At 37.5% G+C, this 24092-nt stretch overlaps 1 protein-coding gene across 1 annotated transcript in view; it reads left to right on the forward strand.

Annotated features, from left to right (window-relative positions):
- The first annotated feature begins 6658 nt into the window (after window positions 1-6658).
- Window positions 6659-24092, forward strand: part of WDR64 (WD repeat domain 64) — a 77040-nt gene continuing 59606 nt past the window's right edge. Inside the window, 6 exon segments of the mRNA XM_056344681.1 lie at window positions 6659-6735; window positions 8934-9091; window positions 9743-9776; window positions 9778-9815; window positions 9818-9870; window positions 18550-18645. Of these exon segments, the coding sequence (XP_056200656.1) occupies window positions 6659-6735; window positions 8934-9091; window positions 9743-9776; window positions 9778-9815; window positions 9818-9870; window positions 18550-18645 (456 nt within the window).

Genomic DNA, 24092 nt, shown 5'->3' on the forward strand with positions numbered 1-24092 from the left:
CATTACAAAGACAGCGGGAGCAAGCGCTGCCTGTCTCAAATCAATTATATTTTGTCCCCCAAAAAGCTCAACATATAGAACACATGACCTTCCAAAATTTCCAGTAACAGACCACTAACACTTCAGCATGGGCTTTAGGGAAGACATAATAATTTATTTTTACTTGTCCATAAAAGAGATTTACCTGTGCATGACAGACTGTGTTCAAAAATACTATGTCCATACACAGTCACGGGTTGGTTTAGGACCAGTTGCTGCGTGGTAAGAGTCTAATGATGAGACATAGCTTGGCCAAATCAATGATACACTTTGTTGAGAGGAAGACATCTCTGTCTTCTGCCTTTAAAAAGGAAAATCTTGAATTGTGTACCTTTTTTATCGCTGCAAAATGAAAGGAGAAAAAAGCTGGTAAGGAAGAACAGGGGAGAAATGTAATTTAGCAAGTAGTATATGTTAGAGAACATACTGTCCATTGGCAGATTCCATTATATACTCAGGATTTCTAAGTAGTTTTTCACTACAGCACCTGTGAAAAATACTCCCTCTAGATATCTTTTGGATTTTAGAAAACAAGAGAAAGAGAACCCATAAATTACATTTTACAAAGATTTTACCTCAGAATTCCTGGTTTGGGATTTTTCATAGCAAAATTAAATATATCCATAAATATGGAGTCTCTTCAGTGCTTGATTTGACAGTGGTCATACGATTAATACTGTAAAATTGCTAACATTATTCAAGTGATCTTGAATGCTTCATAAGCAGACTTCCATTTGTCTTCCATGCAGTGTCACTATTCATATGAGGCACAACAAAAAGAAATGCTGTGTTATTCTATCATCAGGTCAAAGGCAAAGCTAGAAACAGAACCTTGACTCCTAATTCTAGTCCAGCACCTGTTTTACCTAACACTGTCTAGATCCAATGCAGCTATGGTTTTAATAATGTAAATAATGCATTAGCCAATCCTTTTCTAAATTTTCATGCAATTAAAAAGCTGAAATATTCTAAGAAACACAGGCATCTGCTTTGCAGTGTTTCATGTTTACACTATTTTATATTTGGACCAGACTGTTCATCAAACATGCATGCATATTAATGGCAATGCTGCAAAAAGGATTTTACCTTTACTTTTACAGTTGCATGAAAGGAGAAACCACAATCCAGTATCTGCATTTCTGGAAGTGTATGTGTGTGGTTTACTGGAGGTGTGTCTCAGCTCAAAGTACTAAATATATATGTAGCTGAGCTCATGGGATTAAAGCAGTACAACAAGAAGCTAGAATAGAAGGTCCCCAGTCCTGTACTGTACAAACAGTCCTTGAAACTCCCAAGGACTTCCTAGATCACTTTGGCAACGGTCCTTTTAATATGTTATCTGTTAATGCACAATTTACATGGGATGGGAGAATGCATTGGCTGTAAATTTGCAGATGGGCTATATGTATGTGTGTGGAGATATATGCTTACACATGTATAAGAAAAAAACTTAAAAGCCAGCTGTGGAAATAATCATTCAAAACTGGGAAGTCTACCAATGTCTGGGACTGTCTTCAAAAGTTCCCTGCCTTTGCTGTATTTAGCAATTTGAAATGTTTCAGGACGTCAGAGCAGTGAGTGTCACCCACATGTTAGAGCTGAAGAATCTGAAGCGGAATAAATAAAGTGCCAAGGTTGCTGCCACACTCCAACCTTGTGTAGAAATACAAACCACAAACCATGACTCCCAGTTCTAACTATACCCTCAAAAATGTCAGGGCTTTTGCAGTGAGAACATTGTTGAGTGGAAAAAGTGTGTTTTAAGGCATTCAAGAGACCTATTTCATTTCCTGTTTGTTCATTCATTTGTATGTTGCTTTCACTCATTTTCTGTCTTTATCTTCTGCTAGCATACTTTCAAGTGGCAGGCTCTTCCCTGACAAGCAGAAAGTGAGCAGAAAAGAGAAGGGTTTTTTTCCATACTCAGTGTTTCAGGAATCAGATGATGCTGGGGTTTTGCTGTCTGTTTTGAACTTTGTAAAGCTTATTATTTCAAAGGGCATGGTAGACAGCCAGACTGCAGTCCTCTGAAAGGAAACAAAACACCACCACCACCACCCCCCTCCCCCAAACCCTGCCTACCTGGCTTCTGCTTTTTAATTTGGATTTTAAAGCCTTCTCCTGGCATTTGTTTCCTTGCACGTTCTCTTTGCTATTCTTTAGCCTTAAAGATTAGCCAAAAAAAAAAAATCATTTAGCCAAGTTATTATTCGCTGTATCTATATATAGCTGCAGTGTATATCTATAGAGCAAGGGTGAGTTTTTAGACAGAAGAAACCTTTCATCTGTTCCTAAGCACTTGGCATTAAAACAAGGTTATTAATATAGATCTACATCTGTTGATAGTGAAATATGTAAGAAAAAAATGCACAAGCCTAATGACAAAAGTTCAGAATTAGGGCTTGATTCTACAGAATTTGTAATCCTAGCTATACAATCTAGTCCATGTTGGGATGTGAATTTTAAATCAAAAAGCAAGCAAAGTGGAAAAGTTGCAAGAATCTGAGAACAGTCTGGACTGAGTAAAGTGTTTGGCTCAAACATGGTTCACTGAAGCAAGCACAAGTGTTTGCAGCAGGGAGGAGACCCAAATGGGCAATCCCAGGAGGTGAGGAGATGCTGTCAGAACATCTGTGCTACAGCTGGAAATTACACTGGTATACCTGGCATGTGTACAAATAGCTGTACTAGCTGCAGGTGTGGTTCATCTCACCTACAGAATGTACTGAAAAGTTAAGCACCCAAGACCAGGTGCTTAAGGTGCTCTCTGAAGGTGTTTTATTTTTATTGACTGGCATATACAGTGGCTTCAATAATTAACTTCTAGATGCTTAAATTAGGTGAGATGAACTTCATCTTGTCTATACAAACCTGTGTGGAACTGTGGTGGCAGATGCATATTGATGCTTCTGTGGCACCTGTTTCTTGCTAAGTAGATTAAAACAAGTGGTGATACATACTTGTATCTGCTGACGTCATACCTGCCTTGGTTGTATAGACACAGCTCATAGGGCAGCTTGAACCCTAAACACTAACGTTGTAAAGACCAGTTACACTAGGTTTGGCAACAGTAATCCTGTGAATTTCAGCTGTGATATAAACGGTTTATTTTAAAGGAATAGCCTTCCATAGGAGTTCATCCCTATGCTGCAGCTTCTTGTTACTGTGACAGACATGAAGTGAAAATAATTGCAAACTCACTGGCCTGTTGTCATTTTCCAGAGTCCAACATACAAATCAATAAATATTGCATAGGAAATAATGATTTTTAAAGTTATTACCTGGTCATTTCAACTGTTGTTAGTGACACGGAATGCAAATGCACTTCATAGCAAGGAACGTGGTGCTGCTCATGGGGCAATAATATGGCAAAAGCAAAGTGAAGAATGAAGTCAGTAGAAAAGATAGTGAGCTCATGTAAATGTGAACTTGATAGCACCACTTCGATCCAGTTTCAAGGGAAAACTTTAATTTTTACATTGCTAAAATTAATGAAGAGTTGACTGCCCAACCCCATACTACTCGGAGAAGAGTTTAGCTGCTCTGAACTCAAGCAACGAAAATCAGAGTCAGAACCAAAGTCTCTTATGTGCCAGAGCCTCTTTAAGAACAACTAAGGCCATTTTAGATCTACTGTGTTTTCTTTGGGCTATTCTGAGCCATCATTTTACTTGGGGACAATTTGTCTTTGAATGAGACTACCAGAAAGAGTGACTGGCAACCTGGTAGAGGCAGGAAAGGAGATATATCACCTTTTGCTGGCTTGTCTTCTGCAGTAGCTTTGGGTTATTTGTTATGTGCTGTCAAATGACATGGTCAGAATTTTAAAACTTGCACAGAATTTCATAGACTCATAACAGTTTCTTGAGATAAAGACTGAAAACGATTTTTCAAACGAGCTGCTAATCTTGCAATGGGCTTGCTGTAGCTGTTCTTTGCACCCATTACAGACATACATATCATCAACTTTGTACTGGTCTGAGAATTTCCAATAGTGGAGACTAAGAGGATTACATGGTAAGAAGAGGAGAGTTGGGAGTTTTGAATTCTGAGTAAACATTACCATATTCCATATCCAGCGCTTTCCACAGTATCTGTAAAGGAGAGAGGAAGGAAAATGCTTTTCATTCAGTTAATGCTCCTGTAGACTTACATGTAGACTTAATGCAAGGAATTCCTGTTACTCATCAATTTAATATTGACTTACCTTTTTAGACTTTGCTTATCTTCTAATGCAGTTCCTGTGTCAGTCCACTTAGTCATCACATCTTATTTTGTACTGTACATTTTTTTTGAGTCTAAACATCAAAGACAACAGAATCAGCTGGTACTGAAAGCAATGGTTCCTTACTTGGGGGTTCCATGTATTTTCATTATGCTATATAACATGAGGTTTCTTCATGGGTGATTGGAAGACAACAAAACATAGCTTTCTGTTCTTTACTGTTCTGTTCCAAGGGTGGATGTTTAATACCTTTCATAAACCTTAAACTGCTGCTATTAATTTGGAAATGAGAATGCAGCCTAATGTCGAACAAGCTTAGATGACACAGACTGGAGAAATTAATCAGCAGGAAACACTGCATAACCAGGATTCAGCTGGAAGCAATATACCAAATACACCATAACTCTGACCAAGATACAGTATCCGGACCAACCACTGAGTGCTTTGACACACCAGGGGAACATTTTCCTGGAGAATTACTTTTGGAACTAGCAAAAATGCATCCTCAAGCTACTTCTCCGTTTTCCAGAAATCAGTGCTGCTTTTCTCTGCCAAACTGTTTTCCTTATTCTAATTGAAAGACATACTCATTGCTGTTGAGCAGTAGTACCCAGAGACTTTTGTTCTCTTCCCAGTGGAAATAATAGAACTTCATGCAGTTGGATTGCTCATGTTAGGTAGCATATCTTGAAACACCACTTTCCCTGAAGGACTATTTCATACAGACACTTCCCTGCATTATTTTTAGTAATATTGTTTGATACCAAGTTGCTGTCTTCCCTATGTTTCAAAAATGTTGTTCATCTGATTTTCTCATGTGTGTGTGACGAATATGGTCTTTATCTGTTTTTTCAAATAAGCAATTTTGATAGTCTTAAACCATGTATAATTAATATCAATCCTTTAGATAGCCACAAATAGATGTAAAATATAATTCCTCCTTTCCTTTCAACTACAGAATATCCACAATGCAAAGACTCCATGCACAGCAATTCAGGAAAGCCTTGACCAAGAGCTTGTCGTCAGCCTTCAGTGAACTAATAGAAAAGCTGATCTGGAGATCAATAGCTAAAGAAGAATACAAAGAGATTGATCTGTGTGGTCTAGTGAAAAGTGATTTTAACAAATAGACTGAAACTCACTATTTGACCAGAGTACCAATTTTCATATTATGGTATAGCACAGCAACATGGCATCAGCATTCTTTAAAAACACTGAAAAGCTGAAAAATGTGAAAAAGAATCACAAACGTTATTTTGAGGCCTGAAGGAGAGTGTTGCAGTGGGAAGCAGAGAGTTCAGTCTTCTTTAATTAACAAGAGGGAAAAAAGGTGGAGAAGTAATTCAGGTACAAAGGGCCCTAGTAAGAGAATATAACAACTATTACTCTAAATCAGTGAAGACATTCTAACAACTGCTGAACGGAAACTGAAGTCACACAATTTCAATCAGGAGGCTTAAATTTTAGCAATGTGAGCAGTTAACCTTTGGAACAAATATGATGGATTCTCTCTATCTCTTAGCATCTGCAGATTAAACCTTGATACCTTCCCGCAAGTTATGCTTTAGAACAGAGTTGTGTTTGGCTCATTATAGTGATAAATGGCTGATAGTTAATGATCTGTAACATAGAAGAGGTGAAAGTAGAAGATGTCAAGGTCTCTTCTGGATTTAAACTTTATGAATTCATGAAGCCTTTGTTAAATTTGGGAGCAAGGACACTAATTAGGGTCAAAGGGGATGTTTTGGCCTGCCTGTTCTAGTCAGATTTTCTCATCTAAGACTTAATCATCTGCTTAATAGAGCACTAACGTCTGCACTGGTATAAAAATGAAAATCATGTAGGATTATGTAAGTTACTTTGGTGAGGTGAATAAAAAGAGGGACAACTTTCCTTGTGATTTCTTCATAAGCTCCATTTTTTATGAATGGCAGAAGACACCAGCGCTTACTCGTTATCACTGATGTGCTTCTCTGAAGTACTTAATTTTGTTGATCACAAAAATATGTGATTGTGTTAATGAGTTTGAATTAATGACTTCACAAACTGGAAGATCAGAGAACAAATGTAAATGCATGTTTGCTTAAGCATAGCTAACACCATGAACAATTTTGTTCACATTCAGTTACAGTTCAGTTATATTTATTATGCTAATAATATTTATGTAAATGTGCAGTGGACATGGGAGTAGTGTGATAAGCAGAAAGGTGCCAGAATTTTATGTCAGCATAGTGTAGTGATACAAAGGGAACGACGGATACCACACACATAAAAGGTGGGCATTAACTTACAAGGATTAATAATACTTTAAAGGAACTAATTCAAGGTTGGGATGTTGTTCCTGGTTTATAGGTAGATTTTAGCAACCTAATAAGGTTACTGAGAAAGAAAAAAATGGCAGAGCCAAGACAAGAACACAGTTCTGACTTCACGGTAGAACACACTGCCTCACATGGCAGTGTCAAGAAATGGTAAACCTTTACAACTTGCAAAATGTTTTCAAGCGTAAGGGATCAGATTCAGTAAGTGGTTGTGGGAACTGAAAGTGGTTCATCTGAGGTGCAGCACAGAATCCAGAACCCTGAGAAAGATAACTAGCTTCCACATGCAGAGAATCTTGATCATAGCATGATCCAAATTAACTAACATATTAATTACCAATACATATAGCTTTTTTTTTAAACTGTGACTGCTACTCAATAGAAGACTACTGTTGGTCACAGGTGCAAACTGTAAAATTCCTTTTTCAAACACCTGGTTTTTCATGAAAATGTTTCCTCCTTAAAATTCACTGCACTGAACCTTTCTTTGAGGGCAGCTTTTTACATCATTCCTTTCTAATTAAATAATGAAACTTGATTCTTTAGCTCTTTCTTCAGTAGCCACTATATTACACATGCAGAGGATAGTTTTATATTTAATTCTCTTTCAGCTAGAGGAAAAATAAATTCACTTTTCCACCACTCCAGTAGGATACCCTAGGGTTCTTCTGTTCAGTAAAGAATTTAAGATCCGGTAGGATGGAAAGATAACGCAGATATAACAGAGAGACTGGTGCTCTCGCAGGGCAAAAATTATGTCTGATCTCAAGACATCGGGTAGCATTTCGAACAATTTTGGTTAGTTAGTGGATGTTCTGAGCTGCCACTTTCAAAAGAAAGCGGTAGCTGCAGGTTTGCTTTCTGAATAGCCCTATCCTGCTTTTTTTTAAAGTATGTCTCAAGAACAAAAACCAGAATGGTCCTTGGGGTACCTTGGTATAGGAATAGTCTGACTTTAAGATCCTGGCTGAACTTCAGTGCGAGTTAAATGCAGACCCTTTTCAAAACAGTAACCATTTAAGACATACAGCTGAGCCTTGGCCCAGCACACATATACGTTAAGAGCCAGTGCTTAATCTCTGAGTTTATTAGTTGTATGTTAGGGAAAAAGAAAGAAACAGTAACTTGACTGGAAATTAAGTAAGGCAAGTAAAGGGAGTTTGAATGGCTGTGAGAGTTTAAGGGAGAGGCAGCTGAACAGTTCAAAATAACTAAAACTCCACCACTCCATCACTGGATTTTCTGCAGTCTTAATCATAATGATTTATGCAATTAAAAAAATATTTCTGCAGGCTAATTGGGTTTCTAGGACAGAAGTTCTAGTTCAAAGACTAGGGATTTTGAATAAAATAAAGAGGATGACAAGGTATATATATATTGAATATATTTATTCAAGAAATAGAGAGAGATTTAGTAAGGAAGCAAACATTCCGTGTTACTTCCAAAAACTGTCACAAGTGCCTTTCTAGTTCTTTTGGGATTGAATTGTATGTCTTTGGCCTCTTTGTACTATGTGAACAATGATTCATAATTTAACATCCCTGGTAAAATGCTCTTATTGCTACTGTAAAACCAGGTATCCCCACCCAGACTGAGATCCCTGGTCGAGCCTTGCAGGGTTAGCACATGGTAGAATATCATCATGCTGGTCTCAGTTCTCCTGTCACAAAGCTAATATAGATGGAGAACTGGCTCTGTTGTTCTTTACCAAATAATGTGTGCATCCAAGGGAATCCACAATTTCAGCTGTTCCTAACTGTGTTAGTTGGTGTGCAGCCTCTGGCAGAAAACTTGAAAATAATCCAAAGCATAAGAAGACAATACGAAATTTAGAGATGACTGATATAATCACCTCACTCCATACAAAAGTCTGAAAGATATAATAAACTTGCAACAGCTAGTCTCAAAGGTGTATTCTTACTGGAGAATGTGATCTCATATTGCTAAAGCAGTGCCAGCTGTAGCAGAATTGAACCCTGACGAAATCCTTGTCTGGCTCTGGAACTGAGAAAGTTCATGTCTGTTCAACCACCAGCGGCACGGGATACCATGAAATAATCTCACATGCCAGGTTGTTAGTGATCCTCATTCATGACCTAGGGCTGCTCAGCAAGTAGCATTCTGTGATGTAATAGGGTTGTGACATCAACAGTTTACTACCTATGCTTGCCAGCTTGAGATGCTAAGCCAGTGTCACCTCTTCTTTGTTATGTAGTGCTTGGTATACCTATCACGCAGCTGCATCTCGTATGAATTTATGTGGGAATTCAAGATTTAAGGAGCGAAACAGGGCTTGGACCAGGCTATAAGAAGAGCTCTTCCTTTTCACTTGTCCTCTGTCAATAAAGGATGTCTGAAAAGAAGGGTTGTGATAAGGATAGTTACTCTGCTCTTGAATTGCTGGATTTCAAGAATGCTTTGAAGCAGTTCCAGAAACTAGTTGAAGAAATAGTAATCCAGACAACAAAGGAGAGATTAGGCTTGTGTATGAAAGATGATGTTAAGAGTTACTCTTTCTGATGGGAAGGTGTAATTATTCATATGGAGAGAAGGTGTCAGAGAGACAAGACTATTAAAAAAATCAAATTAATGTTCAGACTGTAACTTCTTAATTTGTACAGGAAATAGGCAGATTGCACTATAAGAGTGTTTTTCTCCTCCTGGTAGGACTTCTGGTCAAATTACAACGCTGACAAACAGAATTGGTGGGGTTGCCACATATACAAGTTAGCATAAGCACAAACTCAATGATTTATATAAATCCAGTTGCTTACTTGTAAATAATGAGGGCAGAGGTTTGCTTTTCTCAGTGCAAGTGGCTACTGTTGCATGACAGGATAACCTTTATATCAGACTGATATCAGATTCATATCCAACAAACCAGAATGGTGGTATGAAAGTAGGGGAAGAAAGAAGAGGTGAGAATTTTTCACCTGTTCTTTTACCTGTTTCCTGTTATGCATTGCAAATCAGCTAGTTTTGAAAAGACTAAACATGAAGATACAACTTTTTTTTTTTTTTTTTTAAATGCTTTGGTGTGAGAAGCTAGAACTTGCATGCTATTGATATTGAAGAAATAAAACAGGAAATAGTGGGGATAAGAAAGGAAGCTGTAGCTTGCCAGGTTTTAATTCTGGATGGTTTTCCTCCCATAGAGATGAGATAGACTATGGTAAGTTCTGTAAAACCACAGACACTTTTTGGTCCAGAAGTCAAGGATCATAATATTAAGGCCTTTTCAGGAAGATTAGCAGCAATCCTGATGGCAGGCCAGAGTAGTGTAAGGTAAGGATTTCTAAAACTTGTATTAAATATAAATAACTAATTAAAATCTTTAAAAGTAACAGTATTTAGCTGTTGATTGTGTGTTGTTCATGAGTCTGTTGTTCATGAGCTCTGTAGCATAATGAGGCACTCTCATGTGGTTATTTATCCTGCCATTCATTTCCTAAAAAAAAAAAAAAAATCATAATAAAAAAATTTGCAAAACCGTTATGCCTTTGAAGCTAGAAAATTAAATAAAATTTCTTTTTTTCATTGATCTAGACAAAGCTAGATTGAAAACTGGCTTACAGTAACCGACTTGTTGCTGTTATCCTATTCAGGAAGTGATGTTTAATCCTAACAAGCTGAGAAAGGAGTTCCATACTTAGTTTGATAGTAAACAATTTAGAAACTTGCATGTCTTCGTTTGTTGATTAAATGCAAGTTTCCAGGGAAGACATTTGAAGATAAGAGGGTAAAATCTGTCTTTGGTATTTCTCTTGTAGAATTTGAGTGGTGACAGACATTCTGGTATGTGTCTTGAGAGCTGAAGGAGTTTGTAATATTATAAAAGTTTAGCTCTTTCTAGCTTGTGTTATTCTGTGCCTTATGCTATTATAATTTTAGTTTAAGTAAGAAAAATCCTATGCTCCTAGTGTTAAAACCTGGAATGTGAAGCTTAAGCGTCAGAAGATCAGTAGTCAGTGTAAATTGTAAATATGAAAATAATCCCTAGAGGCATGCCTAACGTATTTCACTAGACTGAAGACTAGCTCTTTCAGGCTGTCGTGTCTGTGAAAGATTAAGCATGGAAGACCTTTGCTAAGCCCTGCCTTTTCCCCCTTTTTTCACATGAGTGAACAGGGCGGTATTTTGCAAATGACAGCATTGTCTCTACAAGATTTTTGCTAAGAAATTCCCTGTATAGGATTTTCTGCTGACTATCTCTGGCTAATTTCAGACTTCTAAATATATCATACAAAACGGCTTAACACATGAGAGAATCCACACTGCTAATTCTAGCAGATTCTTAAGAGCAAGATTTGCTTATACTGTGCTGGCGACAAAATGAGTCCAGTAATTTCAGCAAGCAGGACTATTTTTTATTCCAAATATGTATAATTTTCCTTATTCAACTCTTTCCAACCCTGAGAGGTATCCATCCTTATAAAGTCACGCCACTGGAGGTCTGAGAAGAAAGATTAATTAGAATGAATTAAATAAAGCCTAGGTAGGTTACATTTTTATTTGTAGGTGAACTGCTTTTCTTTCCTGCCCCTACATGTTTGGCACACCAGCTGAATTTGCAAATCAAAATTCTTATTAAACATTAATTATGCTCTACTGGTTTACCTGAGTTGAGGAAGTTGGTCCCTGTTCTCTCTGAACCAAGATCCTGGAGCCTATTATGCAGATGCACAAGAATACATGGTAAAGTATGACCTAACTAAATAAAAACATTTTTTCTGCTTCTTTTGTGAAAGAGCAGTGATGTCTACCAGAACTGCTTATCATCAAACAAAGTTTGATATACTAGATTCCTGACAAGGCAGTAGGATCTGGAGCGTGGAGCCTGAGTTTGTCCAGATCTTCTTCTGAACTACTTCAGTGGTATGCATTGGCCTCAGGCTTCTTGACAAAACGCAAAATTCTTATGACTACAGCATGCAATTTTTGCTCTGAGGAGAAGTCTATCTTTAGCTAAGCCATCAAAAATGCTTCTTCTCCTTCCTCTCCTTCCTCTTCCCCTTTTCACAGGGATAAATCTGGCCTTTACTTAAATGTGAAGCATTAGAGCTACGGCAGTATTTTAGCAGAGAGGTTTTTTACCCAGAGGATTCTGTATCTATTTTTTGAGTCTGTAGATGGGTGAGAACCATTTTTCTGTCTCTACTGGTGGTAAATAGCAAATCTTTGGAAAAAGTGTGTAAGAATGAAGTAACTATGAAATAGTAGATCTGGTTTACCCCTCCTAGCTTCTGACTGCACATTGCTTAAGGATTTCCTGTGCCAGAGTTGCAGCTGCGCTCTACGTTTAGTATCTCTTGATGGACTTTTAATCTATATATTTGTAAATTACTTCTGAAACCACCAAAAAAGGATACTCACATAGCATCCACAGCTTTCCAGGTTTTGTGAAAAAGTACTTTGTCTTGTTTCTTTTAAACACGGTGCTCTTTTTGCATGTGTTATAAGAAATGAACATTTGCTTTAAGGAAAGCGTCTTTTATTAAGGTGTTTCTCATGGACAGTGTTTCAAGCAACTATTCTGTAAGACTGACTGGTTTTTACATTGTTTGAGCCAATCTGTATTAGAAGCATCTGTCATCATATGCTACTACAAAATTTTGTTTGTTTTTTACCTGAAGGCAGAATTGGGCCGAGGGGACATAACTTCCAGCACACAATAACTTTCCTATCGATAGCATTGGTGGAATTGCATATATGGCAAGCCCTTGCTGGGCTTAAAGCCACAAGGCAAGGCATGAACTATAAATTCAGTAGCCTAGTTCCAGTTTAGATTACACTGGAACACCACTTTGTTTGAACCTTGAAGATACCCAACACCTGTTTTTTACATGTTATTGACAATTGCCACCAAGTAATTTCCTAATACTATTCTAGAAACAGTTTGTTCGGTCCTTTCAATTTAATAAGGTTCTGTATGAGAACCTTTCTGGTTAATACCTCTCTTAACATTGTTTTTACTTACAATGTCACATTACTCACAAACTTTGCTTAAGTCAGGCATTAAAGATTTTCTTCAAGGAAGGCCTGGGGGAAATAGCTGTAGAGAACATCAAACATTATATAACTGCCTTCTAGTGAATGTGCCTTACAAGCCCTCTTTAACAGATAGAACTTTAGACCACATCCAGTTCCTCTGTTATTAAGTTCACCTTGCGAGAGGTAAATTTGAAATCTTTTATCTTTGCATGTCTCCTACTTGCACGTCATCCCTTCTTCCTTCCCTCCTTTTTTCAACACGAAAGAATGCATAAAGGTGAAGCCCTGGCTTTGCTCAGCATTTCTTTGAATCTGTCTAAAAATAGGGGCAGGGATGGGGGGAAGATTTCTGGTTCTGCTGGCACATGATACACAAGCTAAGCTCTTGAAATGGCCAGCTGCCATCAGACATGCTGAAGTACTGCGTGATTACAACACCAGTTAAACCCTTGTGCTAGTCAAATTTTTCTAGTTCTTCTCAAACTTCTTACTGCTTTCTGTGTGGGATTGGAGAGAGGTGACATAACCTCTTGTATAGATGTGGCAAGCTAGACCCAGATCCTAGATAGAGTCATGCACTAGGGGTATGATGCAGGGACCAATTCATGGTGACTGTCAGAATGACAGTCCTTTGTTTAGGGAAGCAGAGTAGTAGCAAACTATGTTCAGGCTCACTAGTTTATAAAAGAACTGAAGGAAGCTCTGTTTGTTTACTGGAGTATCTTTTACTCCAAAACCTTACTTGAGTTTCCAGTGCAATCAGACTAGTTACCTGGGCTATATAATTACACAAACAAGTACAGTATGGGGGTCAAATAAAAGAGGTGAAGCCCCTTTAGTTTCCTTATGAAATGTGTGGGATTTGCCTGAGAAAAAATTCCCCAGAACCCTTTCTATGATCATCCCTCAAATTTTCCAAGTGTGAGCTGACTAATGACAGCTTTTTAAAATGTCCTGTGAATAAACTTTCTTGAAAAAAGAGGAGTGTGGTGTTCAATGAATCTTCAGTATCTCACAGCATAAATTTCATGTAGGATGGATATCAATGAGACTGTACAAGCGCCACAGGTAGTGAAATGGAAATACTTGTTATTTCTCTGTTCAAAAGAGTCTTGATTAAAGTGTTAATGTGGTTTTTTATTTCTTTTCTCTTGTGGGGAGAAATATTTAACATAAGTAACTGGCAATCCATCTATGATGGAAGTAATAATTCAGTTATGAAATAGAAAAAGATCAGACTGTTTGAATCAGCTTCAATCTGACACTGATTTCTTCACCTTGACATGGCCTTATCCAGCACAGTTTGAAATATAATATGGCATAAAAAAAGCTGCAGTGAATTTTTTGCCTTTTTTTCCCTTTCTGTTTAGCGGGAAGTCTAATGGTGATATGCATTAAAGCTATCTACATTTAGGAACATAAAGCTTAACTCAGGAAAAAAGGGATAAGATTTGTTTTATATTTTTGGCATAGAGTAAGAAATGAAATCTGAATTAAGAAAATTGCTGACTCCTGATCTAGCTTACAGTGAAACAGAATAATCATTGCATTGATCATTTGATTGTTGTCTAAGCCCAATTTACATCAACCATAACTTCAGCATCAGCTTTTGATCTACTGTAATTATGTTAACATCCTGTCTGTGATGATTAGATCAAAGCAGTAATTTCCAGGCTTATTTGAATGAGTTCTAATAAAATAAAATGGGATTGGTTTGTATCCTACATATCACATGGTGGTGGCCTTTTTAAATTTTGTTTCTCTGACAAACTACAGTTTCAAAATGGTTCAGGTAGTCCTGGAGAGTTACTAATGTCAGGACTGAACCCAGTGTTCTTTGTTCTTCTAACTGCCACAGGCTTATAAATGTTCTAAAGTCTCCTCATCTCTTTTTCACCTCTTGACATTCAGAGATGTACACATTTACTTACTGGTGAGGATCATAGACCATTTGTTTTTTTTCCTTCCACCCATATCTGCAGCTCTTTCTCTTTTTTTATTTTTTTTTAAGTTGATTCTATTTAACACTTGACCAGTCTAAGTCCCACTTGCTTTTCTCATCCTCCTTAGCCTATTCATTCCTTCTAAGGGCAACTTTTCTTGTTCTGAAACAAACAACAAAAAAGCAAATCTGCTTCTTTACATGCTTGAAAACTCTATTGAAATGGTTGGCCTTTTAAGACTGGGGAGTATTCTGTGTATTCTAGTTGAGACCAGCTGTTGTTTGAGAGAATGGTGAAAGGGACAGATATGCCTCCCTTACCTGATAATTTGTTCTTATAATGTTCATTAACCTACTAGTTACGTTAGACAAATTACATTTATAAACTGCAGCTTGGACATCCCATTAATTACTCCATGTGAGCAATGTAAGTAGTCTTGATCTTGCTTCAGCTTCCTTTTTATCACTTAATTTTTCAAATGTTTCATTGCTAACAGATACTTTCTGTAACATCCTGAATAGCTATTATGGTTTCTGCTGCTCCAGAGTTTTAATGATTTTTTTTCTTTCTAAAGGGACTGTATTTCATCCCTGTTCTTCTGAGTTCCCCTGCTGCTTTTGGCACTGCTAGGCATGCCCTCAATCTTGAAAGTCAAAGAAGAGGGATACACTTCCTTTGTTCCTTTGATATTTCTCTTTTATGACCTCTGTCTCACCCACCTTTCCCAGAACTCTATCCCTGACCCTTTGTTCCTCTCTTCCTACTCTCACAGATCTAGTTTTCAATTTTACCTCTCCATATCTGGCTTCTCTTCAGCTTGACAAAATCATCCAAATATATTTCCATGACCTAAAAGATCATGGCCTTGTATAAGTGTTCCTATTTCTTTATCTTCCTGATGTTTCTCTTTATCAAGTATCTCCCTGTTCAAGGGTTTCCTGTTTCCAGCAGTCTGCACCATAGTATACCCCTACTCAGAGGACACTTCTTTATTAAAAAGACACTACAGTAATTTTAAATCTTTTTAGTTAGATTAGAATCCCCCCTTAGTTATTCACTGGCTTGAAGATTTAAAAGACTTATCCTGGACAGTCTAACAGCTATCATTTATCAATGACTGAGGAAACTGACCTCTGCATCTCTTTCCCAAGTGCAGTTGGCACTTTGAAAGCTCTATTTTTTTTAGTGACAACCATCTGAAAGATGTATAAATTGCATTGTGCTTCATCTTTTATTGTCTTTGTCAACCTCTGGTAGACGTTATGGGGTTATGGGGCTTGTTAGGATCCCCTGTCTCCATGTTAAGAGTCAGCAGAAGTAGTTTATGCAGCTGTAAGGGATTTCTAAGATGCCCTTTCTTTGGGCAGTGTTCTTTAGTAAGGTTTTTAACATTATCCCCCATAACATACTCATATACATGGTGACAATGTATGGGTTAAATAAGTTGGCAGTGAGGTGGAAAGAATACTGGCTGAACCCGTAAGTGATAAAAATCCAGCTGGAGGCAAGTCACTAGTGGCATATACCAGGGGTTGATTCTGAAGCCAATATGTAACATCTTCATTAATGACCTAGACAATGAGAGAGAGTGTACCCTCAGCAATTTGCAAATACAAAACTGGGAGCAGTGGATGATACACCCAGAGGGTTGTGCTGCTGCCATTCAGAGGGACCTCAACAGGCTGGGGAAACGGGCTGACAGGAACCTTATGACATTCAACAAGGGAAGTGCAAAGCTCTGCACCTGGGGAGGAACAAGCTCATGCACCAGTATACACTGGTGACAGACCAGCTGAGAAGCAGCCCTGCACGAAAGACCTTTGGTCCTTTGAACATGAGCCAGTAATATGCTCTTATAGCAAAGCAGGCCAACAGCATCCTCGGCTGGTTTAGGAAAAGGATTGCCAGCAGGTCAGATGCGGTCATCCTCTCTATTCAGGACTTGAGACCATACCTGGGGTACTGTGTCCAGATCTGGGTTCCCCAGTGCAAGAGAGATATGGAGCTACTAGAGTGAAGGGCTATGAAGATGATTAAGGGGCTGGAGCACCTCTCATATGAGGAAAAGCTGAGAGAGCTGAGACTGTTCAGTCTGGAGAAGACTATTAACATTGTCTGTAAATACCTAATAGGTGGGGAATGAAGAAGAGAGAGACAGACTCTTCTGCATAGTGCCCACAGACCTGACAGGTTGGACAGGGCTCTGAGCAACCTGATCTAGTTGAAGATGTCTGGGCTCATTGCAGAGGGATTGGACTAGATGACCTTTAAAGGTCCCTTCCAACCCAAAGTATTCTGTGATTCTGTTCTGTTCTACGATTCTAGGACAAGAGGCGATGGACAAAAATTCAAAAGTGGAATTCAATTTGAACACAAGAAAACACTTTTTTTACCATGAGGGTGATCAAACACTGGAACAATTTGTGGAGTCTTCATCCTTAGAGACACTCAAAACCCAACTTGACATGGTTCTGAGCAACTTCGTGTCACTGACCTCACTGGACAGGGGAGTTGGACTAAATGATCCCAAGAAGTCCCTTTCAACCTCATGACTTTGTGATTTTGTGATTCTATAACACTGTTTTTATACATATTAGAGGTGGAAACCTGCTGTAAGAATATTAATTGATGATAGCAGAAAGCGTACATCCTTGATTTTTTGGAGAAAACATTCCATTATAATGGTCTAGCTATACCAATTCTTTCAGAACCTTTCTATTTAATATTAAACAATTGGGGTATTTAGGTGGAACTTAAAACAGTGAGAATCAACTGTGAAAATGCTGTGACATGAAAACCAACCATATGTATTTATTAGTAGTATCGCCCACTTTTTGATTCACACTGGGTATCATGAAGATTATGTTATTATGACTTTGTTGAAGGAGCGTGGACCTGGAATTTGGCATAGTAAATCCTGTATCCTGTTTGAATGAAGGATGGAAAGACAAGGTTATATGACAAGAAACTAGAAAGAGGAATGTAAGGGGCTATAATAGACAGATGATGTATTGACTGATGATGTATGATTAATAACTGTGTGCATTGTAAGGAGGGAGCTGTAAAGTGAAAGATGAAGAGTAATGTGTAAGAATATTTTTTTTGAAAGATGTACACCTGAATCTCTCAAAGTAGAAAAATGGGACTTATGTTGTATAACATGAAAAGTACTAAACTAGAAAAAAGTGCAAAGTTTTGTATTGCATCCAAAGGGGCATTGCTTTTAGAATTCATGGAAGTGAGTATATATAACATTCATAATATGAGAAAAGAGTTTAAAAAATCTGTACTGCGGAATGGGGCTGAACTAATTTCCTGAGGAAATTACTAACCTGCGCTTGGGTACAGAGCTTGAGGTTTGGAAAGCATTTCAGCTAAGTATCATCACAACCTGGAACAGAAATGAGCTACTTACCTGCATATCCTGTATAGGGATCTCCATCACGACCAATACAAACGGAACATTGCCAGGCTTAGGGAGGTGGCTGAAAAATAGTTTTAAAAATGAACTTTATATTCAGTGCTTTTCAGGCAAATGGGAATCTACATATCTTTATGGAAAAGCTCTTCTTCTGTGTAGGCTAAACCACTATGCTACTTTAAACCTCTCCATTTATAAATACAGATAATTCTGTTTTGTCTGCCTTTTACTGTTTTTTCTTCTAGCTGAGGAAGCACAAGTATGTAAAACTGGAAAAAGGAAATTGAAGATGATTGTTTACAAAAAAATTATTACAAGGCAAAACTGTACTAAGAGCTTTATCAATTAGATGGCTTTCATTCCTAGAAGCCCTGTGCATGCTGGCTTCTTTCCAAACACTGAAGAAAGATTGTGCCTGAGTAGCAGGTCTCAGCAATTTAAAGTCATATTGACAGTGGGTGGTTAAGGCAAGTAACACTAGGAAACTTACTCAAAGTATATTAAATGATAAATATGTGAGATAAATATTGGACTTTATACATACAAACATATATTCCAAAATCAGTTCTGTTATAAATTGCTTGTTTGATTCACTTTTGTTTTGCTTAGATTTTTGGCTGTTTCATAGGAGAAAGTGATGCCATGTCTTCCCAGCTGAAAGAAAACATGGGTTTCCTTGTATCCAAAAAACCACAGATTACTCATGCAGGTGACATAGTTCATCCTAATTTTTTTTAATGCTGTCTGTTACACACTTTATTGAAAGGACAGTAATAAGATCGCATGTCTGTCTGTGCTTATTATTCATGATGCCTCTTCTTCTTATGTGTTCCAGAATATATGTTTTTTCACTAAACTCTTTGCATCCGAATACTCCACTGCTGCCTTTTCTCCATTTTCCTAAATTATTCTGAAATTATGAATTCTTCTGACTCAGACTGTTTATTTATGCAGTTATTCTTTGCCTTTCTGTATTTTTAAATAATGTAGGAATAACTAGCACATCCATAATGCATTAATGACATTTAAAAATGCAACATGATTATTTAAATCAAGTATAGGATGATCCATGATATAATGCATTACTGCCTTGGAGTTGGTAGCAGTATGCATTTCAGGAAGAGAAAATTTTCTTGATATTATGGTTCTATTTGTTTAGATTTTCTGTGTCTGTAAGATGAAGAGTAATGTTTACTCATTGAAAGGTGCCCCATCTGGATTTCACAGTACTGTCCTCTTGGAAACGGGTGCTAACTGTTTTTAACAACCAGCTAATTCTGACTCAAACTTTTTCATTACTCCATTAGGCAGTATACATGGGAACTGAGTGAACTGTGATCCAGCATGTAAACTTACCCGTAAAAAAAAGCTAGATTTTTTTTTTATCAAAGTTAAATTTGTCTGTATTTTTAAAGTACAGTAGGAAATACTAATTGTTGTTTTCAACTATAAATCTACTGAACCATCAATAGAAATTGACAGAAAATAGAGATGGCTAATAGAAGACCTTCTTAACAGAAGTTAGTTTAATAGAAAATAATATGCATTTCTTTTTAGAAAACGTTTCCCTTAATACAAAATATGCTATTGGAATTATATATATATATTGCATATATAGTGAAAACCAGATAATTATCTATTTGCTACGGCTACTGAGAATATGTAGAATGGGCAGAAACATTTTTTGGTTCTTTGCAAAGAATTATTAAATACAGCAAGATCTAGAAGCTTGAAAGTCTTGAATTTTCTGACAGTCTGCATGACACAGCTTCACAGTTACTCCCTTCATCAGCAAACTCTAAGGAGACCTGTACCATTTTAAGTAGAAGTTCAGGCTCAAGATGCTGTTAAAGTAGAATTTGTAAATGGCTCTCCCAGATGATTATGTTACTATTTCGAGGTATGCACTTCTAGATGCTGTGAGATACATCACACATCTATGCTCATTGGCGCTTTACATTGGTACAATTTTAATACAACCAGTTTATTAAAAATTGTTTCAAACGATGCAGTAAAGCTTTATAGCAGCACTAATGCTTTCTAGGGGTTTTAGCTAATTAGTGTGTAATGTTTATGACAGGAGTGTGCAAAGCAAGAAGTGATTCCTGTGGATGATTAAACAACAAAGCAGTGCTGCAGTTTTCATAAATGCTGAAATAATTTATTTGAAAGCCTAGTATTTTGTCCTCCAGAGCATTATCCCTCTTACGTACCTACAAAAAATAATTTCACAAAGTATAATGTTAAAAATAGCTCTCTTCCCCACCCCCAACCTCCCCATGCTGTTTTCAAGTTGAATTGCTGCCTTCTCATAGACTGGACAGACGTCACTCTGACATCAGTGACTGCAGTGTAAATGATTGTACACCCAGCTGCTTAATGCAGTGAATTAGAGACCTCAAATCCCACTTATAAAACTGTATGTTCTGAAAACTACTAAGGCATTACGACAGCAGTCATTTACTGATGCTATGATCTCTGATCTCAGTTGATCTAAGCAAATGACTTTTGACTTCATTAGAATTGTTCTGATATATGTTGATGCAAGCAAGGGAAAACTAGTTCTTCAGCATTGCTATCATTTGAGTCCTGTTGCTAGATTATGACTTCACATCACAAAGGCAAATATGGAGTTAGCAACTTTTGCATCATTCTTCTTCTCTCAAAGACTAAGGATTTAAAGAGTCCTGGCTTTAAAATCTCAGCTAGTGAGCTGTTTTGCCTAATTTGGCTTTGCAGCATATTGGTAAAGGGAGTATGTAGAAGCTTGCCCTGAAGGTGCTGCTTGGTGGATCTTGTGCTCTGAATGGAGGGGCCAAAATATAGATTCATGAGCAGTGCATTGACAAATAGACAGGGAAGCTATTTTCATATTATGGTTGCATTTTTAAGATTATTAAAATGTATGGTGTTCTTGGATGCACATATATGCCACAGAACTCAGTGTGTTCCATGTAAATGAATGAATAATGCTTGAGCAGACATAATTAGTGAATCTGATATTATAGAGATTTTAACTGTGCCACTCCTGGGGCATTTGAAAAAAAATATACATGTGGAGGAAGAGACAAGGCCATATTCTGTTCATTTACCCTGGTGTAAACTGACGTCCAGTGCAACCAAGTTTTCCACAACATCAGCTTAGTATTATTCTCATTGCTTTTTGGAAAGCAACTGTAACTTGACAATCTCTTTAACGGTTATGTTATATTCTTGGAGTCAGCTGACAATCTAGACAAGAAGTTTTTATTTGATACTGGGTAGAGAATTTCTGCCATAAAAAGTGTGACAGGAGGATATGTTTGACATAATGGTATCTCTCACTATTATGGTGCAATACCATAATTGTTAGGATTATGATTCCAAAGAAGTACAATACAAAACCTGGTAGCTTTAGTGTCGACAGATAACTCCATTTAGTATCTGTGAGCACCCACCTCTGTTCAGCTCTGCACCTGATCTGTGTGCCCCTGTCTTGTGCCACTTTCCCGTCCTTTCCCAGCTGTTCCCACTTTTCCAGCCTTCCCTAGGGAAAGAAAGAAGTAGGTTAGAAATACTTTGGATTCCTCCCCTTTAGGATGGAGGATCATTACTGCTGGGGATCACTGGTCAGTTGGGATCATTACTGCTGAGCATGTCAGTCTCTACCATAGGGTGTAGAGGGTTTCAGGGGAAAATCTTTGGCTTCCCCAGGACATTTATTTGTCTGGGGAGCTGATGGTTAGTGAAAAGAGAAGAGAAACCCATGCCCACAACTCCATGAAAGCATTCTGGATCAGAAAAAATTAATGGTATTTGATGATGTCATGTTACTTCTGTTGTTGTCATTATAGTCACTCTTTTGGTACCAGAATTGTGACTTTTTCAGGTGCTTTAGTTACAAGTGACCCTCTTCTGCTTCGTGCTCTACCTAGTCTTAGGGAATAGTTGATTGTATATAACATTCTTATTTAAGTGTTTGCACTGAATGGCCCTGGCTTTGGCCAATTCACTTTCTTCTCATCCTTCCTCTAACTACTGCACTGGAAATAGAATTAAAGTGGCTGTTACTGGGCTTGACATTCCTGAACTTTCTGATGGTTGTTAAAGATTTTCATGCTTTCAGAACACAATATTTTAAGCTATTTTGTTTGTAAAATTGATATTCTATATCCTTATCCCAAAATGCAATGAAATCAAATTCTGGATTTTTTTAAAGACAGTAAATCCCAATTTCAAGACAGTTTAAATGTATGTTGCTATTAAATTTATTAACTTGGGGATTTTGGGGGAGACATAACTCTAGAACTGGGTCACAGTTTTTCTATTATAAAGCATGGTTATTAAAACTGAAGGTTTGCATTTTAATAGCTTTTATCTAAAAAATTGTAAAAAATAAAAGGACAATATCTTATGTGAGTGTAAATCATCACCTAGTATTTATCTATTAAAGGTATGGTGAATTATACTAGTTGAAGACCTCAGCACCAAATGGTTATAATGCACAACTATGAATAATACCTTATGATTAATTTCTGAATAGCTGAAGAGAGAAAGCTGCGTTTACCTTGCATAGCTTACATTTCTCCTTTTCATATCTGCAGAAATAACAGTCGATTCTTTTTTCACCACAGTTGTTATGCCATTTTCATCTGTTTTAACATCATCATCAATACTGGCATTAGCTAACTGATCAAGCTATATATTTGTATGCATCTTTGTGCAAATGAAGTAAGGTCCTGAATTCAGAGATGAGTTATCAGATTTAAAACCTTCCACCCACCGATAAACCAATGATGAACAGAGGGTGGCTGACAAACTGCAGAACAGTCCCTAGGTTCCTCTACCTTCTTCCATTCAGTGTTCTCATTCTTAAGATTTCAGAGCAGAGGCTTATTCAACCACAGTAACAGAGGTCTTGACCCTGAAGATATTGAGCCAGGAAGGCTGTGAAACATAGTAGTTCTAGAAATAAAATCCAGTGGACTTCAGCCATCAGAACTTTCCCAGCATCATGATGGTATAAATGGAAAATGAACTATGAGTACAGATCATTTACTGTTTTTTTCCAGGGATGTTATGAGAAAAGGTCACTTCAAGAAAACCTGATTTCATTTCTTGATGAGGTATGTGCCTAAGTGAAAATAATAGAAGCATAAATATAATGCACTTAAAACTCTGTAAAGTATTCCACTTAGTACCATATGACTTTCTGTTTTAAAATATGATCACTGAAAAAACCTCTAGAGTGCATGGATTAAAAATTGTTCAGCCGACAGGTCCCAAAAACAGCAGTCAGCCTAGAATCATCATTGAATGATGTTGGCAATACTGGCAGTGAACAAGTCACTTCTCTTGAAGAATGGAAGTGAAATGTCTTTTAAGTGTAGTATTAGAAAAACATCAACAGACCCAGTGGATGAGCCAGACAAGCTGAAACAGAAACTACTGGAAATGAGGGAGTGACGACAGAGCCCTTGAATGAGGGGATGGAACAAGGATGTAATGAAAACGTTTATCTAGTGCAACTGCCTCATTTGTCAAGTACGGCAGTGCCAAGATAAATTCTTATAGCCCTTGCTCCAAAGCTGGAACTAGGCAGCATGTTTTGCTTATAGTCTCTGGCAAACTGTTCTCTTCTATCAGCCACTTCTCAGTATATCAAATTAATTACTAATTTGTGAATTGCTCTCTTGAGGACTTCCATACTAGCAGTTTCTAACTAGTCTCAAGCTCCATGCTAGGAGGCTGTTTGGGTCAAGAACTTTCATTTTGGATCTTAAGGATAGAGCACCATGCTCTGCTGTTCACACACACAGCCGGTTCACTCCACAGGCTGAGGCCCCTGAACAAGAACTGGCCTGGAAGGCGCTGCTGGCTAACTTGAATGATCTCTGTCTCTGTTGGGCTCTAAACTTCTCAGTGGACATTCTCTGGAGCATGCTATGCAGGAAGCCAAACTGTTCTTATAGAAGTCTCTCCAGGCCTATATAACCACTGATCTTTGGTGTAATTAGTGTAATTTAAGTAACTTCACTGGAATTATTAAAGACAAGTTTAGTGCAATTTGTTTTAAGATGAGAATGATGCAGTTACATACATGAAAACAGTTCTATTGCTGCCTATTTCAGGAAACCTGAATTCTTCTACACTGGATCTTTCCCTGACTGGCA

This window comes from Falco biarmicus, chromosome 6 (assembly GCF_023638135.1).
Source record: "Falco biarmicus isolate bFalBia1 chromosome 6, bFalBia1.pri, whole genome shotgun sequence".
NCBI classification, from domain to species: Eukaryota; Metazoa; Chordata; class Aves; order Falconiformes; family Falconidae; genus Falco; species Falco biarmicus.